This window comes from Pteropus alecto, unplaced genomic scaffold, assembly GCF_000325575.1.
Source record: "Pteropus alecto unplaced genomic scaffold, ASM32557v1 scaffold65, whole genome shotgun sequence".
In the NCBI taxonomy this organism is placed as follows: Eukaryota; Metazoa; Chordata; class Mammalia; order Chiroptera; family Pteropodidae; genus Pteropus; species Pteropus alecto.
The window spans coordinates 4,979,380-5,001,077 of NW_006439191.1; the positions used below are offsets into that span (position 1 = coordinate 4,979,380).

At 46.5% G+C, this 21,698-nt stretch overlaps 1 protein-coding gene across 1 annotated transcript in view; it reads right to left on the reverse strand.

Annotated features, from left to right (window-relative positions):
- USH2A (usherin) overlaps window positions 1–21,698 on the reverse strand; it is a 564,162-nt gene that overhangs the window by 12,909 nt on the left and 529,555 nt on the right. Inside the window, exons 63-66 of the mRNA XM_025049837.1 lie at window positions 20,698–21,698; window positions 17,700–18,021; window positions 1,804–2,013; window positions 1–192 (exon numbers count right to left, since the gene is read on the reverse strand). The exon at window positions 1–192 is cut by the window's left edge and continues 38 nt beyond it; the exon at window positions 20,698–21,698 is cut by the window's right edge and continues 397 nt beyond it. Coding sequence (XP_024905605.1) covers window positions 1–192; window positions 1,804–2,013; window positions 17,700–18,021; window positions 20,698–21,698 — 1,725 coding nt within the window. The remainder of the gene's footprint in view (window positions 193–1,803; window positions 2,014–17,699; window positions 18,022–20,697) is intronic.

The following is a 21,698-nucleotide window of genomic DNA, read 5'->3' on the forward strand; positions in this document are numbered from 1 at the left end:
GGCCGTCCTCGAGGCCAGCGTCTGGATCTGGGGAGACGACAGTCCTGAGGGGGGAGCCGGGTGGGTTCTCAGCTCCGCAGTCGGCCCTTTGCTGCAGCAGTTGAAGCATGTGCAGGCCTCCACCCCAATGGAGTAAGTGGTGAAGGGCTTCAGGCCGTGAAGGGTCTGCTGGGTGGCCATGCCTTCGGACAGCTGCAGGACACAAAGGACGAGACGAGGCTGTGTCACAGATCACAGACCACAGGAAAACGTGACCATCTTTCCTACCTCCTACGAATAGAGAGCCACGCAAGGCAGTGTCTGGAAGATGCACCGTGGGATGTGTCTACTATTTACCCTCAAGGAATTACCAGCCCACCGGAGAGGCACGACTGAAACACGCCCAAAATGTACCGATTTAAGTTAGCTAGAACTTTGAGGTAACAGGACAGAAATCACAAGGCATAATATTGTCTATTACCATAGAAAGATATTAGAAAATGGGATGAAATACAAAAAATATTGATCAAATTCTGTGACCCCCGGAATGATGCATTCATAAAAAATAAAACCTGTACTTCAATTATATTCCTAGTCGACACTCACTGAGGTCTATATTCTGCCATTGTTACTTGCATGTAAATTTGGGGTTGAAAATCCCCTCACCTCCATGTTAGAGTTGGGTATTTAAGAGCTAAAAATATGTACTTTATATATTTGTATGTTTTATATAATTTATGTTTATTTAAGAGCTTGCTTGATAGTCCATCTTTTTCTCTGAGGGTATTGGTTTATATAAAATATCATAGTCTTTTTCCCAATCATCTTTGTTATGTTATAAACTTTTCAGTTTATTTGTAGCAAAGTTTTTACCTCATTGTGATTTTATTAAGTATTCTTTGGAACAGAAGTGTTTAGAAACTGGAAACTAATTTTCACATTGATATAAGCTACGTATAATTAAGAAGCGCTGTTATTTAAAAAATGCATACAATGCACTCCAAATATAAATTACTTTAGTTTACTATTATCACTATATAAGCACAGATAATCAAGGATTGATTGTATTTACATCGTCTATGTTTATTGAATACGAAGCCCTGAAGAAAATATGCTAATATTCCCTTTAACACGCAATAGGAGACGCCCTCGCACGGGCGAGTTATCGCGTGCAACTGCGCTTCAGGACCTGGCACTCTGGCCTCCCATGGCTTCTCCACACTTGCCCAGATTGTCCCCTAAACCGGTCTAAAAAATTTATGCTGCGAGACTGGGCTCTGTGCGATCTCTCAGCATCTCTGCGTGTCCGTGAGGGATGTGAGTCAGGGTGACACAGCTGAGCCACAGGGAAGAGAGACTTCACCGCGCTGGCTCTCGGTCTGCTCACGGAGATAGTGTGGGGACCGGTGTCGCAGACGGCGAGTGTCCTCCCAGCCCACGGCTCGGCGTGAGGGAGGAGTTCCCTGACCCGGCCGCCGTGTCCCCGACGTGCCCCGGGCATGCTGAGACACAGACGGCGGCACCAGGGCTGTGCCGAGGTGCTCTGCTGTCCCTTCCACGGGACTGGGACTCCCTCACTGTCACCAAACGACAGGCTGCGTGTTAAGCTGGTAACGGGAGGCCTGTGCGAGCCAGAATGAAGATTCCGAGGACAACCTTTGCTCTGCGTTTTTTTTTTTCTTCTTTTCGTGTTAACATTCGCGCCGCCGCCAGTGACCGTTTGCCGTCCCCTTCCTGTAAGCCACCGTGAAGCACGTGACGTGAGGACTCTCCTTCCTGCGATGTGACTCCCTGACGCTCGCCGGGACTGTGATCCCTACTCACCACGGTGTGCGCCCCGCTGCCGGTCTCGCAGAACAGCCTGTACACGCTGACCATGCCGTTGGGCTTCGCGGGGGCGCTGATGTTGACCACGGCGTGTCTGGAGGACACCGCGTGGAACCTGGGGGCCCCGAGCCCTTCCGGCGGGGCGGGCCCCGTCCTGCACCTGCTCCAGCTACTCGGGGCTTTGCCCACTGAATTCACCGCCCAGACCTGCAAAGAGAAACCAGTTAAGACCAGTCAAAAGCAAGAAAACCTCAAGCTGGGGAAAAGGGGGCATCCCCAGACGGCTGCACGCAGCAGAACGAGATGCCCTTGGATGGCATGGCCTCGTGACGTGAGGAGAACGGGTCCTTCCTCGTTGTCACCTGTGCCCATGGGAACACAGAGGGAGCGGATTTGGGAGCCCTGATGTCGGAACGCAGCTGGCGGATTTAAGCCCGATGAAAAGCTGCTGTCTCTGGGCAGGAAGTGGCATGATTTTTGTCCACTTCTGCAAACTAGATGGATCTGCAGACTATATAAAACTCAGCAATTCTCAAACATGGTCCCCACCAAATCTGCATGAAAATTAGATTTTCCTTTCATCAAGGAGGGAATAAACATATGGAAGGATATATAATCTTATTTATCAAGAACTATTTGTATAATTAAACACGAATATCCTAAAAGGTTACCTTAGGTCGACATTTGCATGAGTAAGTAATTTGTAGAATGTCAGGTGCAATAGACAGAGTAGATGGATCTGTGAGTGTATAGGGTTAAATTAGGCCCAATAACAGCCAACTACACAGTGATCAATCAGAATGATAGATCTAAATGGCAATACAAGAAGACTGTGTGTTTGGGAGTACGACTGTGCCTTACTAAGCTTTCATGTGCGAATCTAACTTCAGGATTTCTTTTTTCTCATTTGGTGTCTTTCTATCTATCTATCTATCTATCTATCTATCAATCAATCAATCATCTATCTATCTATCAATCATCAGTCATCTATCATCTTAATAATATATTCAGGAGAATACACATTAGAGAGATTTTTTTTTTTTTAGTAGTTAGGCCAGCTCCTATGAGTGCTTCTATACATTTTTGGGGGGTAGATTTTGTTTGTAAAAGTAAAAACTTCTAATAAATTGCTCTAGGATCGCTGTCAAATGCAAATCTCCAGCCCCTTGCTGACAGGACTGCCAGAAGCCCCATTTTAAAAAGAGAGGACGGACCGAATTCCATGCAGAGCCTGCTCTTCTGAATGTTCTGAGACAGTTTTTCGCCATCTGCATAACAACCATTCGGATTTGCATAAAGTCTACACTTTACCAAGCGCTTTAACATGTTGGCCCACCGAGTCCCCCCAGCACAACCTTGAAGGGTGGCTGGAAAATATTATTTGCCCCATTTTACAGGTGAGGAAATTGAGGCTCTGAAAATGCCACTCTCTTACTCAAGGTGACAGAAGTTACAAGAGCTCAAACTAGGATTCTGCTCTCCAACGAACACTTTTATGGCTCTGTCCAGTGACTTGCGCGTTTGATCTGATATGTCATCCACACACGCGAATGAGTTAGATCAAGAAAATTAATTTACTGGTCCTTAGACACATATCTGCAATTCTGGATTAAAATCTCAACTTGCGAGGATGGATGGATGTACCCGGTTGTATCAGGTGATGGAGGTTGATTCTGAGAGGCACAGGAAGGTAAGGAGCAGGACACTCAGCCATGGGAGGGGCGGGCTTCGTGGAAACCAGAGTCCAGGTCAGTGCAGATGCTTTTACGGGCCCTTCTGCAATGGTGGATGTCAGCCTTAAAGTGGGGAGGGGTGGAACAGGAGGTTACTGCAGAGGTCAGATATCAGGGCTGATGACAAGAGGTCCCTGGCTCCTCGGGCTGCTCCCGACCAACCTCTTTTACTACTTTCTGGGGGTCGGGGCTGCATTTTTTATTATACAAAGAGTGACAATGTTTGAAAAGAAAATATTCTTGCAGACTGGATGCAAAATAAGGTGCGTATATTGATACCAAATTCCTTGCCAAGAGTAGGGCGCTGGTTGGTGATTTAAGGGCAGATAGAATTTTAGTGGGGACCACGATGGATGGGGGTAGAATATGAAGGAAAGTGACACTAAGTATAATAAAAGAAAAAGTCAGTAAGTTGTCAATTAATGACTGAGCACCAATAGAGCAATCGTGCAGGTACAGGGTCGTCGAAAGAAAATGACTAAAATAAGTATCGTTCTTAGAAAGTGTTAGCACAGTTCTGGCCCAGAATTATAAACATTAACATTGTGTGTGTTTTTGATATAGATTCATAAACACCATTAAGGCCTGTAAATACTGGCGTTGGACGATAGGACCAAACCTCACGCTTTCGTGAACTTTTTACTGGGTGGAGCCCTAGTTCCAAAATGTGATTTAATCCACAGGATTTTTAAAACACTCACATCTCAATATTGTAATGTTCTACTGTATTTCTTTGGAAATACTCTCTTCTAAAAAACTAGTCATAGACAATTCTCCAGCCCTAACTGGGAATGTACTGAGGATAGTGTCTTTTGTCTTTGTCAGGAGACCTTCATAATACAGTGGTTTTTTTTGCCTCCAATCTTTCTTTTTAGTATTCAATCAATTTGAGATCAAAATAGCATTCATATAAATCAACATGCTTATGCAAAGCAGCATCAGCCTATTTACATGAGCTACTCTGAAAATGAAAGTGGCTTCAAGGAAGAGAAAGCTTACTGCGATAATAAAGCATTATGGATTTCACAAAGCTTGCACCACAAGGCAGTGTTCTGTTACACCAAACCACTGGAAGAAAAGTAGACAAGGGATTCTCAGAGCTGTCCTCTCTGTCTCTCTCTGCTGAGGTCCATTACCTCAAAGTTGCTGTGGATTTCTGTCTATGCCTAGCTAAACAAGAGATAGAGGAAATGACGTTTCGGGTTTGGAATAAGGATACTAACAGATTATGCTTTCCACCAAGAAACATGAAACTCAAGATCTGGGTCCATCTTTATAGGGTTAAGAAAAAAGCAGCAGAGATCTTACATGGGGAATTCTGAGCCCTGATCTTTTAATTTTAACAAACCATTATAAAAAGCAAGAGATGAAATATCTTGTGAACACAGTTGCCTACTTTACCTCTATTCTATATATCTATGTATCTATGTATCTATGCATCTATCTACCTATCATTTATCAGTCTATCATGTATCTACTTCTCTTTTATCCAAATGACGAGTCAACCCGTTTGGTTTCTATCCCAGGATTCCCTCACGTGATCGCTAGGTACATAAACGGACTATGTGGGCTGCTTGCAGAAAGAAAGAGACATTATTTGGGGGTGGAGGGTAAACGAAGTGAGGCCTACAAATGCCATGGCCAAGAGGAAGAAAGGATATTATGCGTCTTTGATTTATTCAGAATATCCTTATACCTACGGCACCTAAACCCACGTATTCTTTCATAATAAAATAATAAAGATGATTAAAGTTTCCACTAAAACAACTTATTTGGGTTTAGCAAATAATTGCACTTGTGCTTGTGTGCATACATCCCCCTCCCCACTCACCCACACACAGACACACAGTTATAACTAAGAGTTAGGAACTTGCCAAAGAACTGTTAAAAGGAGAACAAGTTAGAACTGGCCAAACTGAGGTGGCATCTTCTCTAAGATTTTAGCTGTCAACATGAAAAGAGTTACAATGTAAGATGTCACAGAAAACATAGATTAATTACTTGAATAAAATGTAAAAGAACTAAAATCATTAACCACAAATTCTATAATTGACTAGCAAAATAGTAAATTTGTTTATGTTTTCAATCTAAACTAGCAAAATAGTAAATTTGTTTATGTTTTCAATCTAAAATAATTGAAAAACCTAGTGACTATTACCACCTTTATGTTATTGTTCATTAAAAAATACATTGTTTTTTTTTTTTTTTTTTTACTTATTCCTCCCTCTCCCAAAAACGAATTACTGTATTTTGCTTTAAATATTTTTAATTGCATAAAGTGTCAACATCTGCCACCAAGTTGCAAAATCCCATCGCTGTGCACACAGTGGGTCTGATGGTTTGTTCTCTGTCGTCAATGGGCTCTGAAAACCTACTTTTAGAGAAGTCAGCCAACGTGTTTCCTGGCTACAGCCATCAAAATCATTCTGGGTACCCGTATTGGAATTTATGGTGAATGACCTTGGGACCTGCCTTTCTAACACATTCCCGAGTGCTTCTCTTGCCCAATACTGTTTGAGAAACACAGAGGGCTATTTTCTATAGAACTAGACACACAGATCTTGGCACTATACATTTTTCAACTTCTATGTCTGCGATGACTATTAAGAGTTGTACTTTGCATTGCCTTTGTCATTAGACCTTCGGCCATTCAAATAAGCACAAAGCCCATATCTGTTTGGATATGCTGCATTCGCAGTGAGCATCACAAAGCTGATTGTGGGGGCCACGAGCTTTGTAGCACAAACACGTGCCATTCGGTTTTCACTCAAGGTGCAAATTTCTTGAAACACTGATATTTCTGGGACGTGCTGGCTCTATTTCCCCCTTGTAGCCCAGATGAATATTTGTCTAAATCTTCCCAATTCATTTCGACCCAGCATTTCTCCTTCTAATTGTATTCCAGAAGGAAAGCAAGCATTTGTGAACAGAAGCCTTTGTGATACTTTTTGTAGAAGAGGAAGGAGGAGCCACAACTCCCGAGGATGGGGGAAGGGGAGCCGCGTCAGAAATCCTCCCCCGTGGCTTGTTCTTCAGCACACATTCCACGCTTAAACTGTAGTTTCCATTTCGATGCTGTGTCTCTCTTACTGACACACAGCTTTCTGAACCAACATTCTTTGGGACTGATGTTTTCCGAGTGTAGTCTTAGTAGAAAGAGAAACCCTCAGTGTGAATGTCTAGCGGGTTCCTGGTGTGTTTTTCCTTTATCGTATCATAAAAAAAAAAAAATCTCCCTAATTGTAAAAAATATGTTATGATTCTTTTGGATGAAGAAAGGCTACAAGTCTTGTGAAGGCCAAAAGAGAAGACTCAGAGGTGCTTTCTACATTGTCAGCATCCAGCTGATGCCTCTTTGGTCTCATATTTGCTATCATTTTCCATGCAGAAACAGAATATAGGAATAACCAAATTCAACCAGCGATCTTTCACATGCAAAAAAAAACCGCTCTCTAATCTGTCGACTCCTAATGTAAGTGACAATGACTGTCCTTGTCCTTGGGGCAACTGGAGATTTTGCTCTTTCCCCCGGCTGCTTATTATGAGTTGTATTGTAACTGTTACATTCAGAAGATTAAGATATGGAGGAATTTCTGAGGTCTCTGCAACTTCTCGGATAGTCTATAACATGGTTCCTTGTAGAATAATGACAATTTTTGATTTAAAAAAAAAAAAAAAAAGCCTTTCAACAATACTGAGGACATAGTCATATCAGACAGCACTAGTAAGCGACACCACTGTTTATAAAAACTGGAGCATGACAATTTGCATCCAAAATAAATAAAAATCCAGCATGAACAGCCATACCCATAATTAATAAGTAGAGTAAATAGGTTGTATGTTAACAGGCAAACAATTAAATTATTTGTTTCCTAGGGGCATGTAATGAGATTGTTATCACAGTCCCATGAGGGAGACAAATAGATATTAAAAAGGTCTTTCCAATACCTGCGTTGGCTAAGGCCAACAGCTAATTCAATAGATTCGATCGAAATCGCCCCTTCTTTCACTGCTCCTGATTTATGACTTCGGCTGTGGTTAGTCATCACTCACTGCAGTTTGCTCCTCAGCGCTCATAAATTATGCCTCATAAATAAAAAGATACAATCAACGGAATCATATCAAGTCATCTGCAACCTTGGAGTATATTTTCCCATGGCGTTCATGCTAATTCCTTTTTAAAGGGTAGCTTGTTGTGGGTTTTGGATATGTTCGAAGAACACTATGCCAAAATGGGCTTCGCCAGAATTGTAGTTAGAGAGACTCATGGCTAAAAAAGAGAAGACAATAAATCTGAAATCACGTGACTTCCAGATTATTTCATTTCATGAGCTGCCCTGCAAGCTGTCGTCATAAAGGGATGACTTGCTGAAAAGCACTAGTGCTTCGTGACAGAAGACATCCATCGCTCTTGGGTGTCGCTCAGTAAATATGAATGTGGCTCTCTTCGAAATACAAGGTCGGGGGACACTGGCTTCCATGTTAGTGGGACATACTGAAATTAGCCTCAATGTGACTTTGGTAATAATACTGAAAACTTGGAATTTTTCACACACTGCTTTTTATTGCTTCTATCTGTTCTCCTGGAGAGAAAAACAGGAACCCAGTCCCGTCCGGCTCTGCTGGAGGATCCGCAGAAGTAGTTAATGGGTTCGCTGGGCGCTTATGCGTCTATAAGCGTATTATAGGTGCTAATTCGTTTCATTTTCGCGACAATCCTGTGAGCTTGGTTTTGGAAACAGGGGCGCAGAAAGTTGCTGCCACTTGGTTAGTGGTAGAGGCGGGCCATCCAGTGCAGGTATGTGACGTAAAAACCCAACCTCTTTCTTTTTCCATATAAAGCCACTGAAGGAGGACCTGGGCACATAACCTAAGTGTTTGAGGCCCTTCCCTGGGACTGTGGCAGAGCTCTGCACAAACTGGCAGTTTCTGCAGACAGCAGCCTCATAGTAAAATAGTGGGAATTACCACAAACGTATGGCATCCAATCCTGCCACCAATCATCACGCTTTCGACAATATTACATGTTGCACCGAAGCTGATAGTACTCACAAACTTCCCATACCACTCCGAACATGTGGAAGTATCCTGAAATTCTATTATGTGAGCTAAATTAATAGCTCTGCCTTAACTGATATAACGGGGAAGCAGACACTTTATGTACAATACGTTGCTAGAGTAAGCTAAGCTTGCAATCACCAATTAAGATTACCGACCCCAGGAATGACAGTACAGTTAACTAGGTAAGATTATTTATCATCCATTAATTCAACAGATACTGACTGAGCCATTTCTCTGGGCCACTGTCCTATGAGCTGGGAACACAACGGTGAACAAGGCTGGGGTTAACACCCTGGTGGGGAGAGGCAGTCAGTAAATAAACATAACCCATATCATTACCTATTTATTTGCTTTGTGTTTGTTTATTGAATGTGCTAGAAAGGAAAGAACTCGTAGGATACCAACTCTACAGGATGTAGCGCTACAGAAGAGAATGGTTAAGTTGTCCAGGAGGTGCTCTCAGGAGGTGACGATTCAGCTGCGATGCCAATGGCAGGAAGGAAATCACCGCGTGAAGATCTGGAGTACGGATGTGTCTTGGACAAAGGAAAGCGAGTACGAGGTGCTGGGTTTGGATTCTCAAGAAGTGAAGAGAATGAGGCAGAGGTGGACAAAAGTCAGACCGTGAACCAGAGAGGAGTTTGCCTTTCACGGGAGACCAAGGGAAGGGTCCCAGTAAGGGAGTGACTTTATCTGATTTACAGTTTACAGAGTTAGCTGGATATTAAATAATTTCTATGTATTTTATCTTAAAATTTAATTTTACACTTTTAAATTAACTCATTTAAAGTTCACAGCAACCCTACTAAGGTAGGTCTTTTCATCCCATTTCTACAGGTCAGGAAACTGAGGCTTACAGCGTTTAAGTTACTGGCTGAGGATACAGGGCCAGTAAGGCGTGCAGCCCAGACTACGATCCAGATCTGGGAACGATGACTGGACTTGGGGTCAGAAAATCTGGACCTGAATCTGCCTTTTTTTGAGTATCTTGCTCGGTCACCCAGCCTCCCAATTATGCAGAAGGAATAACACCACCTACTCTCACAGGACTACTCTGAAATTTGCATGCAATAAAGTTTCTATAAATTTCTGAGGAATGGGGTGGTGAATAAATACATTTAGAAATATCTTATTAAGATTTTTGAAAGCCCCAGAGCTGTATACAAATGCAATTTAGAGCAGTCGTGGGTTGAATTTAAGAATATAATACAGTCTTTGGAACCTGAATCTCAAGGTTCAGATTCAATTTCTCCCACTCACCAACTGTGTCCTTGGGCATGTTAACTAATCTCTCAATCCCTTGGATCTCTAAGTGTTATTATTAGTAATAACCCTTATCTCAAATGGTTGTTATGAGTTAATGCATATAAAGCTTAGCCCATACCAAGCACTAAATAAATAATAATGGTTACTATTAAGTCATTTGTGTGAAAAGTTTGGAAGAGAAAGTGGGACTAAACAGCAATTCTGTCACACGATTCTAGGTTCCATTTAGCTATTCTGGTTCAACAATAAAAAACTCTTTCCAGCATCCTGAGTTCAGCCCACATCTCTCTGTGTACCTTCCTCCAGGTACGCCCCAACTCTAGAACTTAGGGTTAGAAGAAATGAAAGCCTGGCTTTCCAGATATATTGTTTCTACATCAAAATTTGTCGACTGGATGACATTCTCTTCTTTGCCTTGTTGTCAATTAAAAACTTTCAAAAGCATTTCAAAGTATATGCAAAGGAGCAATTCAACAGATTCTTCAAAGAAAATTTTCCTTCCATTTCAAATATGCCTATAGGCATCAAAGAGAGAACTGTAGTTTCCTAGATACTTACAGGCATCTTAGTAATGATCAGATCCATCAATAGATAAATAAACCAATTTACAAGAGAAAGCCACAACCGTTTTCTTAAAGATTCCAATTGAAGGCATCCGATTTACTTAAATATGTTAACAAATTTATTTCCACCTGTAGGTATGATCGCTTCATACAGACTAAGACATTTATTCAGAATGTAATGGAAATGTACCATTAGTCCAAGTACCTAAGTGCAATCCTCCTTAAGCCTTCAGATTTGCTTAGCGTTTTTATCAATCATCACAGAGTGGCAAGCCACCGCCTGCCAGGCGATCCTCTGGCCCAAGAAGGGTTGAGGCGGGGAAGGCACTGTCACAAAGCAGGTGAGGAGCAGCATCAGTCTGCAGCAGGATGTGCTGCGAATTCTCCTCTTGCCTCTGGATCTGTTCTCTGGCCTTCCCTGCCCTGTACCCCACGAGGCTGACTCTGCAGACCACCTCACGAAGGAAGGAGACAGTTCGTTGTTCTGACTTCTCTGGGACTCCCGTTTGACGAGGCTGCGTTCCTTCTCTGCGGCCCCCTCCACTGGCTACAGCGGCTGCTGGGTTCCAGGGTCAGCTTCTTTGGGACGAGGGGGTAACAGATTCTGGCTCTAGTTAGTCTCTGGGTATTTAAATTTGCCTCGTGATATTCTTAGTCCTGCCCACACCCCCGAGATGGTCTTTACATTAAATTCTCTTCTAATGCCCCTTGGGGTAAGCCTTCTTCCCTGCTGAGATCCTGGTTGATACAGGAGGGAATATTTCCAATTCTTACGCAGGTACCAATAACAGTGGGTAGGCGAGAGGCATTTGATCTCGAAAGTGGAGAGACTCGAGAGAACATTTTTGTGAAGACATAGAGAAACCGTGCCTCTGCGTGTCTCGATGGAATGATCTTAGCCTTCAGCGTCAAGGAACCACCTTGCTCCTCAGGCTTCTGAGGAATGAGAGATGCCTCCGCGTGTCTCGATGGAATGATTTTAGCCTTCAGTGTCAAGGAACCAACCACCTTGCTCCTCAGGCTTCTGAGGAATGAGAGCGGCCAGGAGCTCGGTGTGGAAGCTGCTGCCCCTGAAGGTGAGGAGGCCTCTGCTTCCCCCCAGGTCTGCCACATCACCGCTGAGGTCTCCCAAAGCTCTCCTCACAGCTCGCACTGCCATCCGCATACCTTCGGGGATACTTCGTTCACAGGTGTGTGTCTCTGTGTGTCTCAGCTAAGCCTTAGCTCCCTAAGAAGTCGAGTCCATGATTTTTTCAACCTCCAGCCCCCATCCTTGTAACTGGGCACATGCTTTGAACTTGATGGGTTATTAAATATTCAATTTACAGGATAAAAGGAAATAAGTAAAACATGCCTCACCCTTGCTGGGACATCTTTACAGGACCTAAGTTTCGGGCGACGGGGGAGCCTTTCTTTTTCTGGTCACCTTATGAACAAGAGTGCTCGTGAGGGCAGGTTGGAACTATACACACCTTCACTTAGTCAGGGACAATCTGGCTGCATTTAACATCGCAGGTCCAGCAAACCAGCTTCTACCGGAGCCAGGAGGATCGATATCGCCGTAAGTCAAACACAAGCCTGAGTTTCATCAGCATGAGGGTGAGAAACGACCCATCTTTAGCTGGGTAACTTGTCTCAAAGGCAACATAAAACCTGCCCACAGCAGGAGCTTACGAATGGAGTCCTAAGGGACACCGTGAGACAGAAACAGAAGAGGCGTGCACACGTGTGCACTAGAGCGAGCTCACACTCACGTGGGAAAAAGGATCTCCAGGTGGAAAGAGGGCGTGACGGTGACATAATGACGCGGTCCCTGGCCTGGGCAGAATTTGGGTTTCTATTCGCGGGAGGGTCCTGACGGCCCTCAGTCTAAGCTGTAGCGCCTGGGCCTTCAAGTTTTAGAACAAACGCACTGCTTGGTCCGACCATATCGATCCGTCATTTAACACCCTGAGCCGTGGGAGCTGGGAGTGGGTGCAGCTTAGTTCTCATGGGGGAACTAAGCAAATGCGAGCCCCCACGCTGGTCAGAAATATGTTGGTGAGAGTAACCCCTAATTAAATGCAAGTCCAAAGCCAAAGAGAAAACATGCTCAGTAAGTTTCCTCTAAATGGGATACGGAAAATGCTTAAGACAGCGATGGGGGAAGGGCACGGCCACAGAAAAGCAATGTGAAGCAAGTGCCTGACCACGGAAATGGAGAATCAAACTATCATTGTTGGAATCTTAGTCACGGGCACGTGAGCCTGTTATTCTTGTCCTGGGAAGAGACACGGCAAGGACAAGGGAGGCCAAACTGCCTCGCTGAGGGGACGACACACCTGCGGAGCCAACCATGCTCCTGGTCAGAGATGTTTACATTCTAACGTCTTATGGACGACGCGCAGATGGAGACATGAGAATCCTCTCGATCTGAGTCCTCTCTCTTGGAAGGGAGCACTTCCTTCTCTCACTGAGTCGGGGGCGGAGGGCAGAGCGGGGAGGTGGACCCATTATGAGTAGCAGGCATCCTGCTGGACGCACAAGATTTCTGTTCTCATAATATCCACTTGTAAATGGGAAAAGCCAGGCTCTGAGAAATTAAGTATCTTGCCCGAGCTGGGTGATTTTCTCTGTTTCTTCATCCAGAAAACAGGATGGCTGTGAGCATCAGAAAAAGCACTGGGACCGCAAGCATTTTGAAGCACTGGGGTTGGCGTGTGCAGTGTGCTGGGGGAGCGGTGGGTCCCGGCCAACATGTTCCCCACGAACCCGCAGGCCCGACGGTAGGAGGGGGCCTGGACCAGGCCTGTTCCATCACAGCGCTCCACGCCCTGGGCCGGAGGGTGCCACAGGGGCGTCAGTGAGAGTCCGGCTCGTGGGTGGCGAACAAATATTAGGAGAGAGAGTCCTCTTCCCACGCTGAGGTGGGAGGGTAATAATAATAATGAACAACGATAATAATAATAATAGTAGCTATCAATATATTGAGGAGTTTCTACCTGAGGTGCTGTCCTAAGCACGCTGGCATGTCAACTCATGTAACCCCAAACAAGCCCGTGAGTTCGGGTGCTGCTCCTACGCACATTTTAAAAACAAGGAAACTGAGGCACGGAGAGGGGTTGAACCAGGCAGTGCCAGTGAGTGATTTTCTCCGATGTCCAGAGAGAGTCTGGTGTCGAATGAAGCCAGACAGAGATGCCCTGAGCAGAGAAAGAGTGAGTCCGACAGCATCAAGGCCTGCGGCCCCGGCGCCTCCGCGGGCCTGGCATGTGCACCGAGTCCTTGGTTCCAAGGGATTTCCTCAGTCCCTTTCCCGGCTGGGTGAGCAGAAACAGTTCTCTCGCATTTCAGTTAAAGCTGGCTTTCTATCCCTGGCAGTGACACAGACGGGACACCTTATTCACAGATTCGCAGTGTGGGTTTTCTTGAGGACCTAAATGGGACTCCTGTATGTACTAAACACATCAAATTAGGTTTATGATTGATCTGCATTTCTATTTTATATTTATAATTTGTTAAACCCAATGTATTAGTGAATAAATCAACCCATCGGGTGTCGATTAGAAACACCATTCCTGATATGTCCACGTGTCTATTTTGATGCTGGACAACCACGTAGCTACTTATGGCCTGAAGCTGGTCTCACACACTCACTTGCCTTGATACAACTTAAAGCTACACTATTGGAAGATCGAGTGGCAGAGGGTCAGAATTTTTTATGTCCGGTTTTACAAAGTATAGATTGTAAGGGCCAAGCAAGAGAAGCTGAAGTTTGGTCAGCATTTTAAAAGTGTACGGTTGTAGTTTACCCCTACTCTGGACCGTGGGGTTTAGAATTGGAAGGAGCTTCTATTTACAGATGAGGAAAGGCTGAAAAGGGTTCGTTTGCCCAAGGATCCAGAAAGAGTGACAGAGGGACTAAAGGCTGCTGTCCTTCCTCCTCTCTTGTAGCACGGCACCCCCACTTTGGTAGCCTTTTGGGGGGGTTGGTGCAGAGGCCCCTGCAGTCTCCAGAGAGCTGCTTTTGGCGGGAACAGTGAGAATGCCCTTGTCCCCCTCACGACCCGTCTTCCATGTCCTGCAAACGTTTTCGGACAGAACTGTTGGGGGCGGTGCTGGGCTGCTGGAAAGCAGCTGCCGCACCCTCAGTGGGCTTCCACAGGACGTCAGTTGAGAGCCCCCGTCCAGCAGGTCACGGGGTTTCCTCCGAGGCGGACCTGCCCCTTCCCAGTCCCCCAGTCACGAGGCACCGGAAGCCTTGGGACCCTGAGTGCGCGCGCGTGCTTATCGAAAAGAATCTGAGTAGGGAAGTTTCAGACAAACTAATTAAGTCACCGACAGCATGATTCAGTGAAAGGGGAATCGTGGTGGGTCCCCTGCAAATCCGCGGTGAGTCACTGCCTTGCGGAGAGTGTGCGTGTGAACACACAATTGCCGAGCAGCTCATCAGCCTCGGCTCACTCCCCGATGGCAAACCCTGCAGCTTCTTAGCGAGAGGGTCTCTCACCAGGCCCCGCTCTGAAGCCGGTGGGCAGACTCTCGTCTTCACCTGCTTGCTGAACAGTTAAAAATCTCCCCGCACAGAGTTTGGCGGTTTTGTGTACTAGCACAGCTGAATTTGGAAAGGGGTGAAGATAGAAATGGGTGTCGTCTGTGAAAAAAAACCATACTGGATTGGCGACTATTCTGTAATACGGCCACGTGGCAGGGTGGTGGGGAGCAAGGGCTGGCATCTCACCCAGCTGACTGACGGGGCCACACCTCTGGACAGATGCAAGGTCTTTGTTTTTATTCTTACAAAGGTATGGATTCCTCAAAGACACAACCATTTGCAAAAGGGTCAAATCGTGGCCAGACGTCGGTGTTTTCTGAAAGGCAATGTGCAGACGGGTTTGTGAGCGATGCAAGTTCATCTCAAAAACAAAACGGCCTTGTGGTAAAGGAAAATCAATTGGTTTAGTGCATCGCTTCCTGAATGACTTCTGTGCGATTACTCAGGGTCCATCCCGACCCAGCACTTACACAGGCTAAATACAGCCGATATTTTAGTTCGTTTACGTCAGTTCGTTAATCTATATTTTTCATGATTTTTCTATAAGAACTGGATTTGGGGGCCGACAGCCTAGGTTTTCTTTTTATCTGTTCTCTACCATTCTTTGGTTGCAACAGGGATTAGCTAGTAAATGCAAATTTGAGAGAGTTTGTTATGCGAACCAAATTAACTACTTTCGCTGGTTGGAATGAGTGTGGAGCAGCAGGGCAGAGTAAGGTTGCAGAAGAGACAGCACAGCCTGAGGTCCTTAACTCTGTTTCCCTCTGAGCCCTGGGTCCCTTGGTGCCTGGTGGCTCTTAACTCCTCCTGGTGTGAAAACTGACTAGAGCTAAGACACATCCTTAGAGTTTTCCATTCCTTAGAAAACTGAGATGTCTACAGAGCACGTGGCCAATTATTTAGCCCAATGACACAACAGGATGCCGAAGAAGCAATCATCGCTAGCTTGCTTTGCGTATCTAAGAGACATTTAGTTTCCTCTGATTGGAGGCCAAAGATTTCATGCTGACTCTAACGAAGGTGCATTTTCATGCATAAGGGAGAATAGATAATTGAGAAAGGAGGGGTCTTTGATGACTTGACATGTTTCAGTAAAGATAATGAGAAAAGAACAGAAGGATGGCCACACAGGTTCCGGCTGTTCCTAACAGTATTCTGTTTCCAACTGCGGCCATCAATGAGTGTCTTGTTTCTTCATGATATAAACTACAACGCTGATCCTAAACCCTTGAGACCTGATGTGTTTTTAAATAAATAATTTCTTTTTCCAGGTTTTGGAGAGGTCATAAAATACAACTATTTCCCCAGAATTGTCCTGTAGTAAGACACAGTATTTCTGCAGCAAATCATATCAACATTTACATTAAATGGGATAAACAAATGCTGTAAATAGTCTCACGTTTGTCTAAATTGGGTTTTGGTGCCACGTAAGTTTGGCCAAACCTAGAAAAATACTTTTGTTTTTAAGAGACTTTTAGATTTAGAATTGCAAACAGGGGATTATGGATTTCTATCTGTGTACTTCTCCAAACCATTCAAGAATCTGTATTTTCAACTCTAACTTCATTGTGTAGTCTGTCCCGTTCATTATGGTCCCAAATATACTGTTCTCATACTTAAGATGTTACCTCTAATCACTGTCCTCATCGATGTGCTCACCGGATTCCTGGTGACTTAGTGATTTTGCTATTTCTGGTTTTGGTCAGCTTTTCGAGGTTGTTTCCTCTTTTAGAAAATTGCACTTGGCATCGTGCCTGGCACTTCGTGCTTGCATCGGTCAGCGAGCTTCCTCTGACCGCAGGCAAGAGGAACCGATTCTGACGTGAGCAGAGAGGAGTTTCTCGGGAGTATGCGGGATTAAAAAGCCAGGTGCACAGCCGGACTTGGAAACAGCAGGACAAGGAAAGCTTTCGGGCAGAGATTGGGAACATTGTATCCGGACTTCTCGCTCCCGCCTTTTAAAATTCTGAGTCACTCTGCTGGATGGCAAGCCTCAGGCGAACGTGAGGGGCTGGGGCTGGGGGCCCACGTGCCCGCCACTTGGCTCTGAGACAGTCTGATGCACTGACCGCACCCCCACCCAGCCTGAGCAAGGGCCATCCCCCAAGTGCACGCGGAGGGCAAAGCAAAACAGACCTGACGCAGGTTTCTAGAGATTTCGGCACACTTCCTACATACGTACATACACACGGATTCTCGGCTTCTCAGGGATATGCAAAGTTCTGTTTTTTTAGGCTGTCCTTATCCTTATTCTAAACTCTCCTCCTCCCTGTGCACGGGTTAGCTGTTTCTCTCATCTCTTTTCAGCATCGCACATCTTTCTTGAGCACGGGGGCTAGAGATTCTGGCCATTCGTTTATTTCACCTCGGTACAATTACTGAGTTACTGTCAACGTGATCTTTTAACAAGGAGTATTTCCCACCGAGGTAACACTGAGAGAGGTAAGCTTAGCCGTAGAAACCACTCCATCCATAAGATATGCAGATACTTCGCCCGAAATCTACACAGAAATAACAAGCATACATCACACATGGATCCAGGACCGAGGAAATGAATACGGCAAAGGAATACGGTCTCTCCTCCCCCGCTGACTGCGTAAAATTATTACAGGATATCATTAACTTGCTTGAGCCCCACATTTAAGCGGCTTTTCAAACTGCGAGCGATTCGCACGGGCAGGCGCCGAGCTGCGCCAACGACCTGAGCGCAAGCGGCTGACCGTGCCCGCTTCCTACCTGGTACTCGTACTCCGTGAAAGGCGAGAGCTCAGAATCCAGAAAGGAGCTGGAGCTTCCGTTGTAGGTCAGCACTGGCCGTGATGTCCCCGGCTGCGCGGCTGTCTGTCTTCTGTACAACTCGTAGCGTGAGACTTTGCCGTTGGGCTGACGCGGGCCCGTCCACAGCACCGAAACCACCGGCCGGAGCCCTCCCGGCGCCGACCGAACCTCCAGATGCGGGGGCGGCTGCATCAGAGGCGCCGTCTCTGCGGTGTGTGCTGCAGCCCAGTCGCTCGACGCACACCCCAGCTCCGTGCAGGCCTCGATCCGTACCTCATACCTTCGGGACGCAAGGCAGAAATGGCCTGTTACTGGCAACGCAGAATTTCACTGCGAGAATCTTTCAAAGACCAACAATTTTTAGGGGGGGGAAAAAAAAAAGACAAGTAGATTGACATTCACTCCGATCTGTCGCTAACCCTCTTAAGGAACGACAAAGGCATGTTTCCACAGAAACTTTAGAACACGTTCAGCCCTCCTGGCTTTCCAAAGTAAGGCAAAGGTGTTCATCTGCGTGGAGAGGGCGGGCACAGCGCTTCCCTAACCAGGAGCGTAAGGAACAAACAGACTTTCAAGATCCTCCCCCGGCTCGCAAAGGCGGGGACGCTGCAGAATTACTTAACACGGCGACGCAGAAGGCGGATCCTGGCATGTGAGCCAGTTTCCAGGCCTGGGCTCCTCCTGCCTCGGGCGCTGGACTGACGATGCCCCCCTCACATCTGGTCACGAAGGAACGTGCTGGAGGGAAGGTCTCCGCGGTAATAAATCCCCTCACCTGATACCTGCCATCCTGAGACGGGCTCTCTCACACCACGCCAAGACCTTTTGGGGCCAAAGTGACCCAGCCACACACTAGATTATCAATCACGGTGGCACCTTATCACCACCCAGTTAAACTCAGCCAATCAATTACGTTTTGCCTCGTGGCTGGTCCCTTGCCGCTTGGAAAGTTCTGTTTCCACAGCAGGGACTTTTCCCTTTCAACCAAAGGGGCTTCCGTCAGTATGAAGTGCCCATGGCCTTTTGCCTGTTTCCACCCTTCAGTGATATTATGGCACCCCTAGTTTTCCCTCAAGCATCAGCCATCTTTCGTTCTCCCTTTATTTTGGGGGGTCCGGCCTTTTCCTCTCCTGTTTTCTGCCCTCTCTCTTTGCTCCTACAATCGCACAATCACTGCTTCCTGTTCTCGTCCTTGCTCTGTTTCCCTGCCTCCTCAGTCACTCTCTGCCCTCCCTCCGTGTCATGTTCCATTCCTCCTTCACCCCCTCCGCGCTCGTGCCCTTCCCCACCGTGCTGGAGACAGCAGTTCAGTGGGGACCAAATCCACCACTGTGGACAGCGGATCTGACTTCTAGTCAATTCTGTGAAGTCGGTTTCAATTTCCCATGAATGGATTATTGGTTTTCTGAGTTACCTACAGTAGCTTTAAAATTCTGAGTCAGATCATTTCTGCCACTTAAGGGATCCCCCGGCTCCTTTCCACTGACCAGTGCAGGGTGGGGGTGCCCCCAAGAGGACACACTAATATGCAAGTATTCAGTAAACATTAATCTGCTGGAAAAATCCCAAACTACATGAACCCCAGCTTCACAAAGAAGCGATATTCTGATTTAAGTCATTAATATAATTTATATCTTCGATTACTATGGACGACAGAGAGATCCCTCATGATCTTGAATACCATCGCTAGGTTACTAGATAAATCAAACTTTTCTTTTAACTTTGGGAAGTATGGCCCCTCTCACATCTGGAAACCTTTTTCTTCTCTAGAAATCTTTATGAATGAGAGTTTCAAAGAGGAGCAAGTTGATATGATTTTTGAAACTTGCAGCTACCAATCACGTAAAGAGGAAGCCGGTGTGCAATGTAAATCTGCAGATAACGTGGGCCTTTTCAGACTAGGTTGAAAACCAGCTAACACGGCATGTGGGTAGCTATGGAACATGCCTGCAGAAGCTTTAATTACTGATTAATACTTAATGCGACCCTAAATAACTGTCACAAGTGGATGCACAAGACCATGAATGCTTCCTTTAAACAGCACCGTGTGACAGAGGTAATTAGAGAACGGACCTAATCCACCCATCATGGCAGTAAGAGCTGAGTTCTGCCCGTGGTGGTTGGAAATCAACCCTTCCGGCCTTTAAATTTTTAAAATGGTTCTGCTCATTTTGCTAAATTTTAAGCAGAAAAGATCTTTTATTATTATTCTCTCTGGGGATGGAAGTTACTTAACATGCGGTGGGGCAAAATGCCCAGCAATTCGTGAAGCTGTGGGAGGAGCGCACACCTGGGCACATCCCAGAGCCCAGAGGGGGCCGCTGGGAACGCGCTGGCGGGTCTGCCGGTGGGCAAGGCGGCGCTGTCCCACGCAACTGCGATGTCATGAAGGAACCGGCAGGGACAGGTCCTGCCCAGCAAGGTGCCCCTTCCCAGCCCTAAGGGGGTGAGGAAATAGTCAGAGGAACCTTCTTATCTCTGGAAGAAGCACCAGATTCAGTAAGAAGGACTTTCCCAGAACTAAATGCTGGTCAGTCCAACTCAGGCCCATAAGAACGCTCACTTGGCTGCCACCATTTTCATACTGAAAAATAACACTTTTTTTTTCACAGCCTGCATCAGATGACTGACTCTACTGGGACTCTCTAGACTGTCTCGGTCTAGTCTTCAGGAGGGACTAGACTTAGGAACTGACCCATCTCTGCGCAACTTGTTCCAGACACTGTGAACTGCAAATGGGTCTGAAAAACTGATGCCCAAAATGTCAGCTGCACAAATTTTGTTCCCTGTAAGTTATGCAAGCAGGTTTTGGCCAGACGAGGATGTGGTTCACACACTGTGGATTCGGGCAGGGGACATTACATGTGTTGCTTTTAGAGTCTTCATCTCAACTACGGACTCACATCATAGAAAGGACAGTCGCTCGCTCTTGACCCACCCAGAGTCGGGGACCTACCTGTGAAACGGCTGCAGCTGCTTTACTATGATGGCCCGTGTACCAAAGGAATCATGAGTTGCATTTATGCACACAGTTTTTGTTTCTCTTTCAAACAGCTCGCGGATGAAGAGGGTGTAGTTGACGATGCGACCATTTGCCCTCACAGGAGAGTCCCAGCTCACTGATATCGCTTCGGGGCCCTTGGGCTGCAATTTCGGGGGCTTCATCCCTGAAGGTGCCGAAGGGCTGGTTCGATCTGTGACGAGTGGACTCAAAATCCCGCCCTGGCTGTTGTTGGCGGTCACTGCATAGCCATACTCCACACCCGGGGCGAGCATAAAATCATGATAGTGGGTTTCCAGGCCAGTATACACGAGGCTCCCGTTCCGCCTGAGTTCGTAACTTCTGATCTGGCCGTTTGGGTGTCTCGGAGGTTTCCAGGTGATTTCTATCGATGCCGAGCCTGTGACTTGCAGTTTTGGGGGGTCCATGTCCTGCGGTGGGGCTTCCATCGTCCAGGCAGACCTTGACACACTAGTCGTGCAACCTGCCTTTGTGCAGGCGACTAACGAGAAATTATACTGGGTGTAGGGCCGCAGGCCAGGAACCAACAGGGACAGGCTCTGCCCAGCGAGGTACTCCTGACGGTCACACCTGAGTGAATACTTAGTGATCCTCCCATTCCGAGTCGACGGTGGTGCCCAAGATACGTTGATCTGAGTGGCACTGACGGCCCGAAGGTCCGGAGGGCCGACCCCCGCGGGGGCGGCCTCGGGAGTGGTGACGCTGGCGGGTCGGCTGGTGGAGCAGCCCCCGGCCGTGCAGGCCGTGACCGCGTAGCTGTAGGTGCAGAACGGAAGGAGCTCCTCGTCCGTGTAGTTCCGAGCCGCAGCATCGAAGCTGAGAGGCGAGGGCGCCCCGTCCCGGTGAAGCCTGTAGGCCTGGACGAGCCCGTTGGGCTGCGCCGGCGGGGTCCAGGAGATCAGCAGCGCCGGGGGGTTCGCACGCACGCAGGTGAC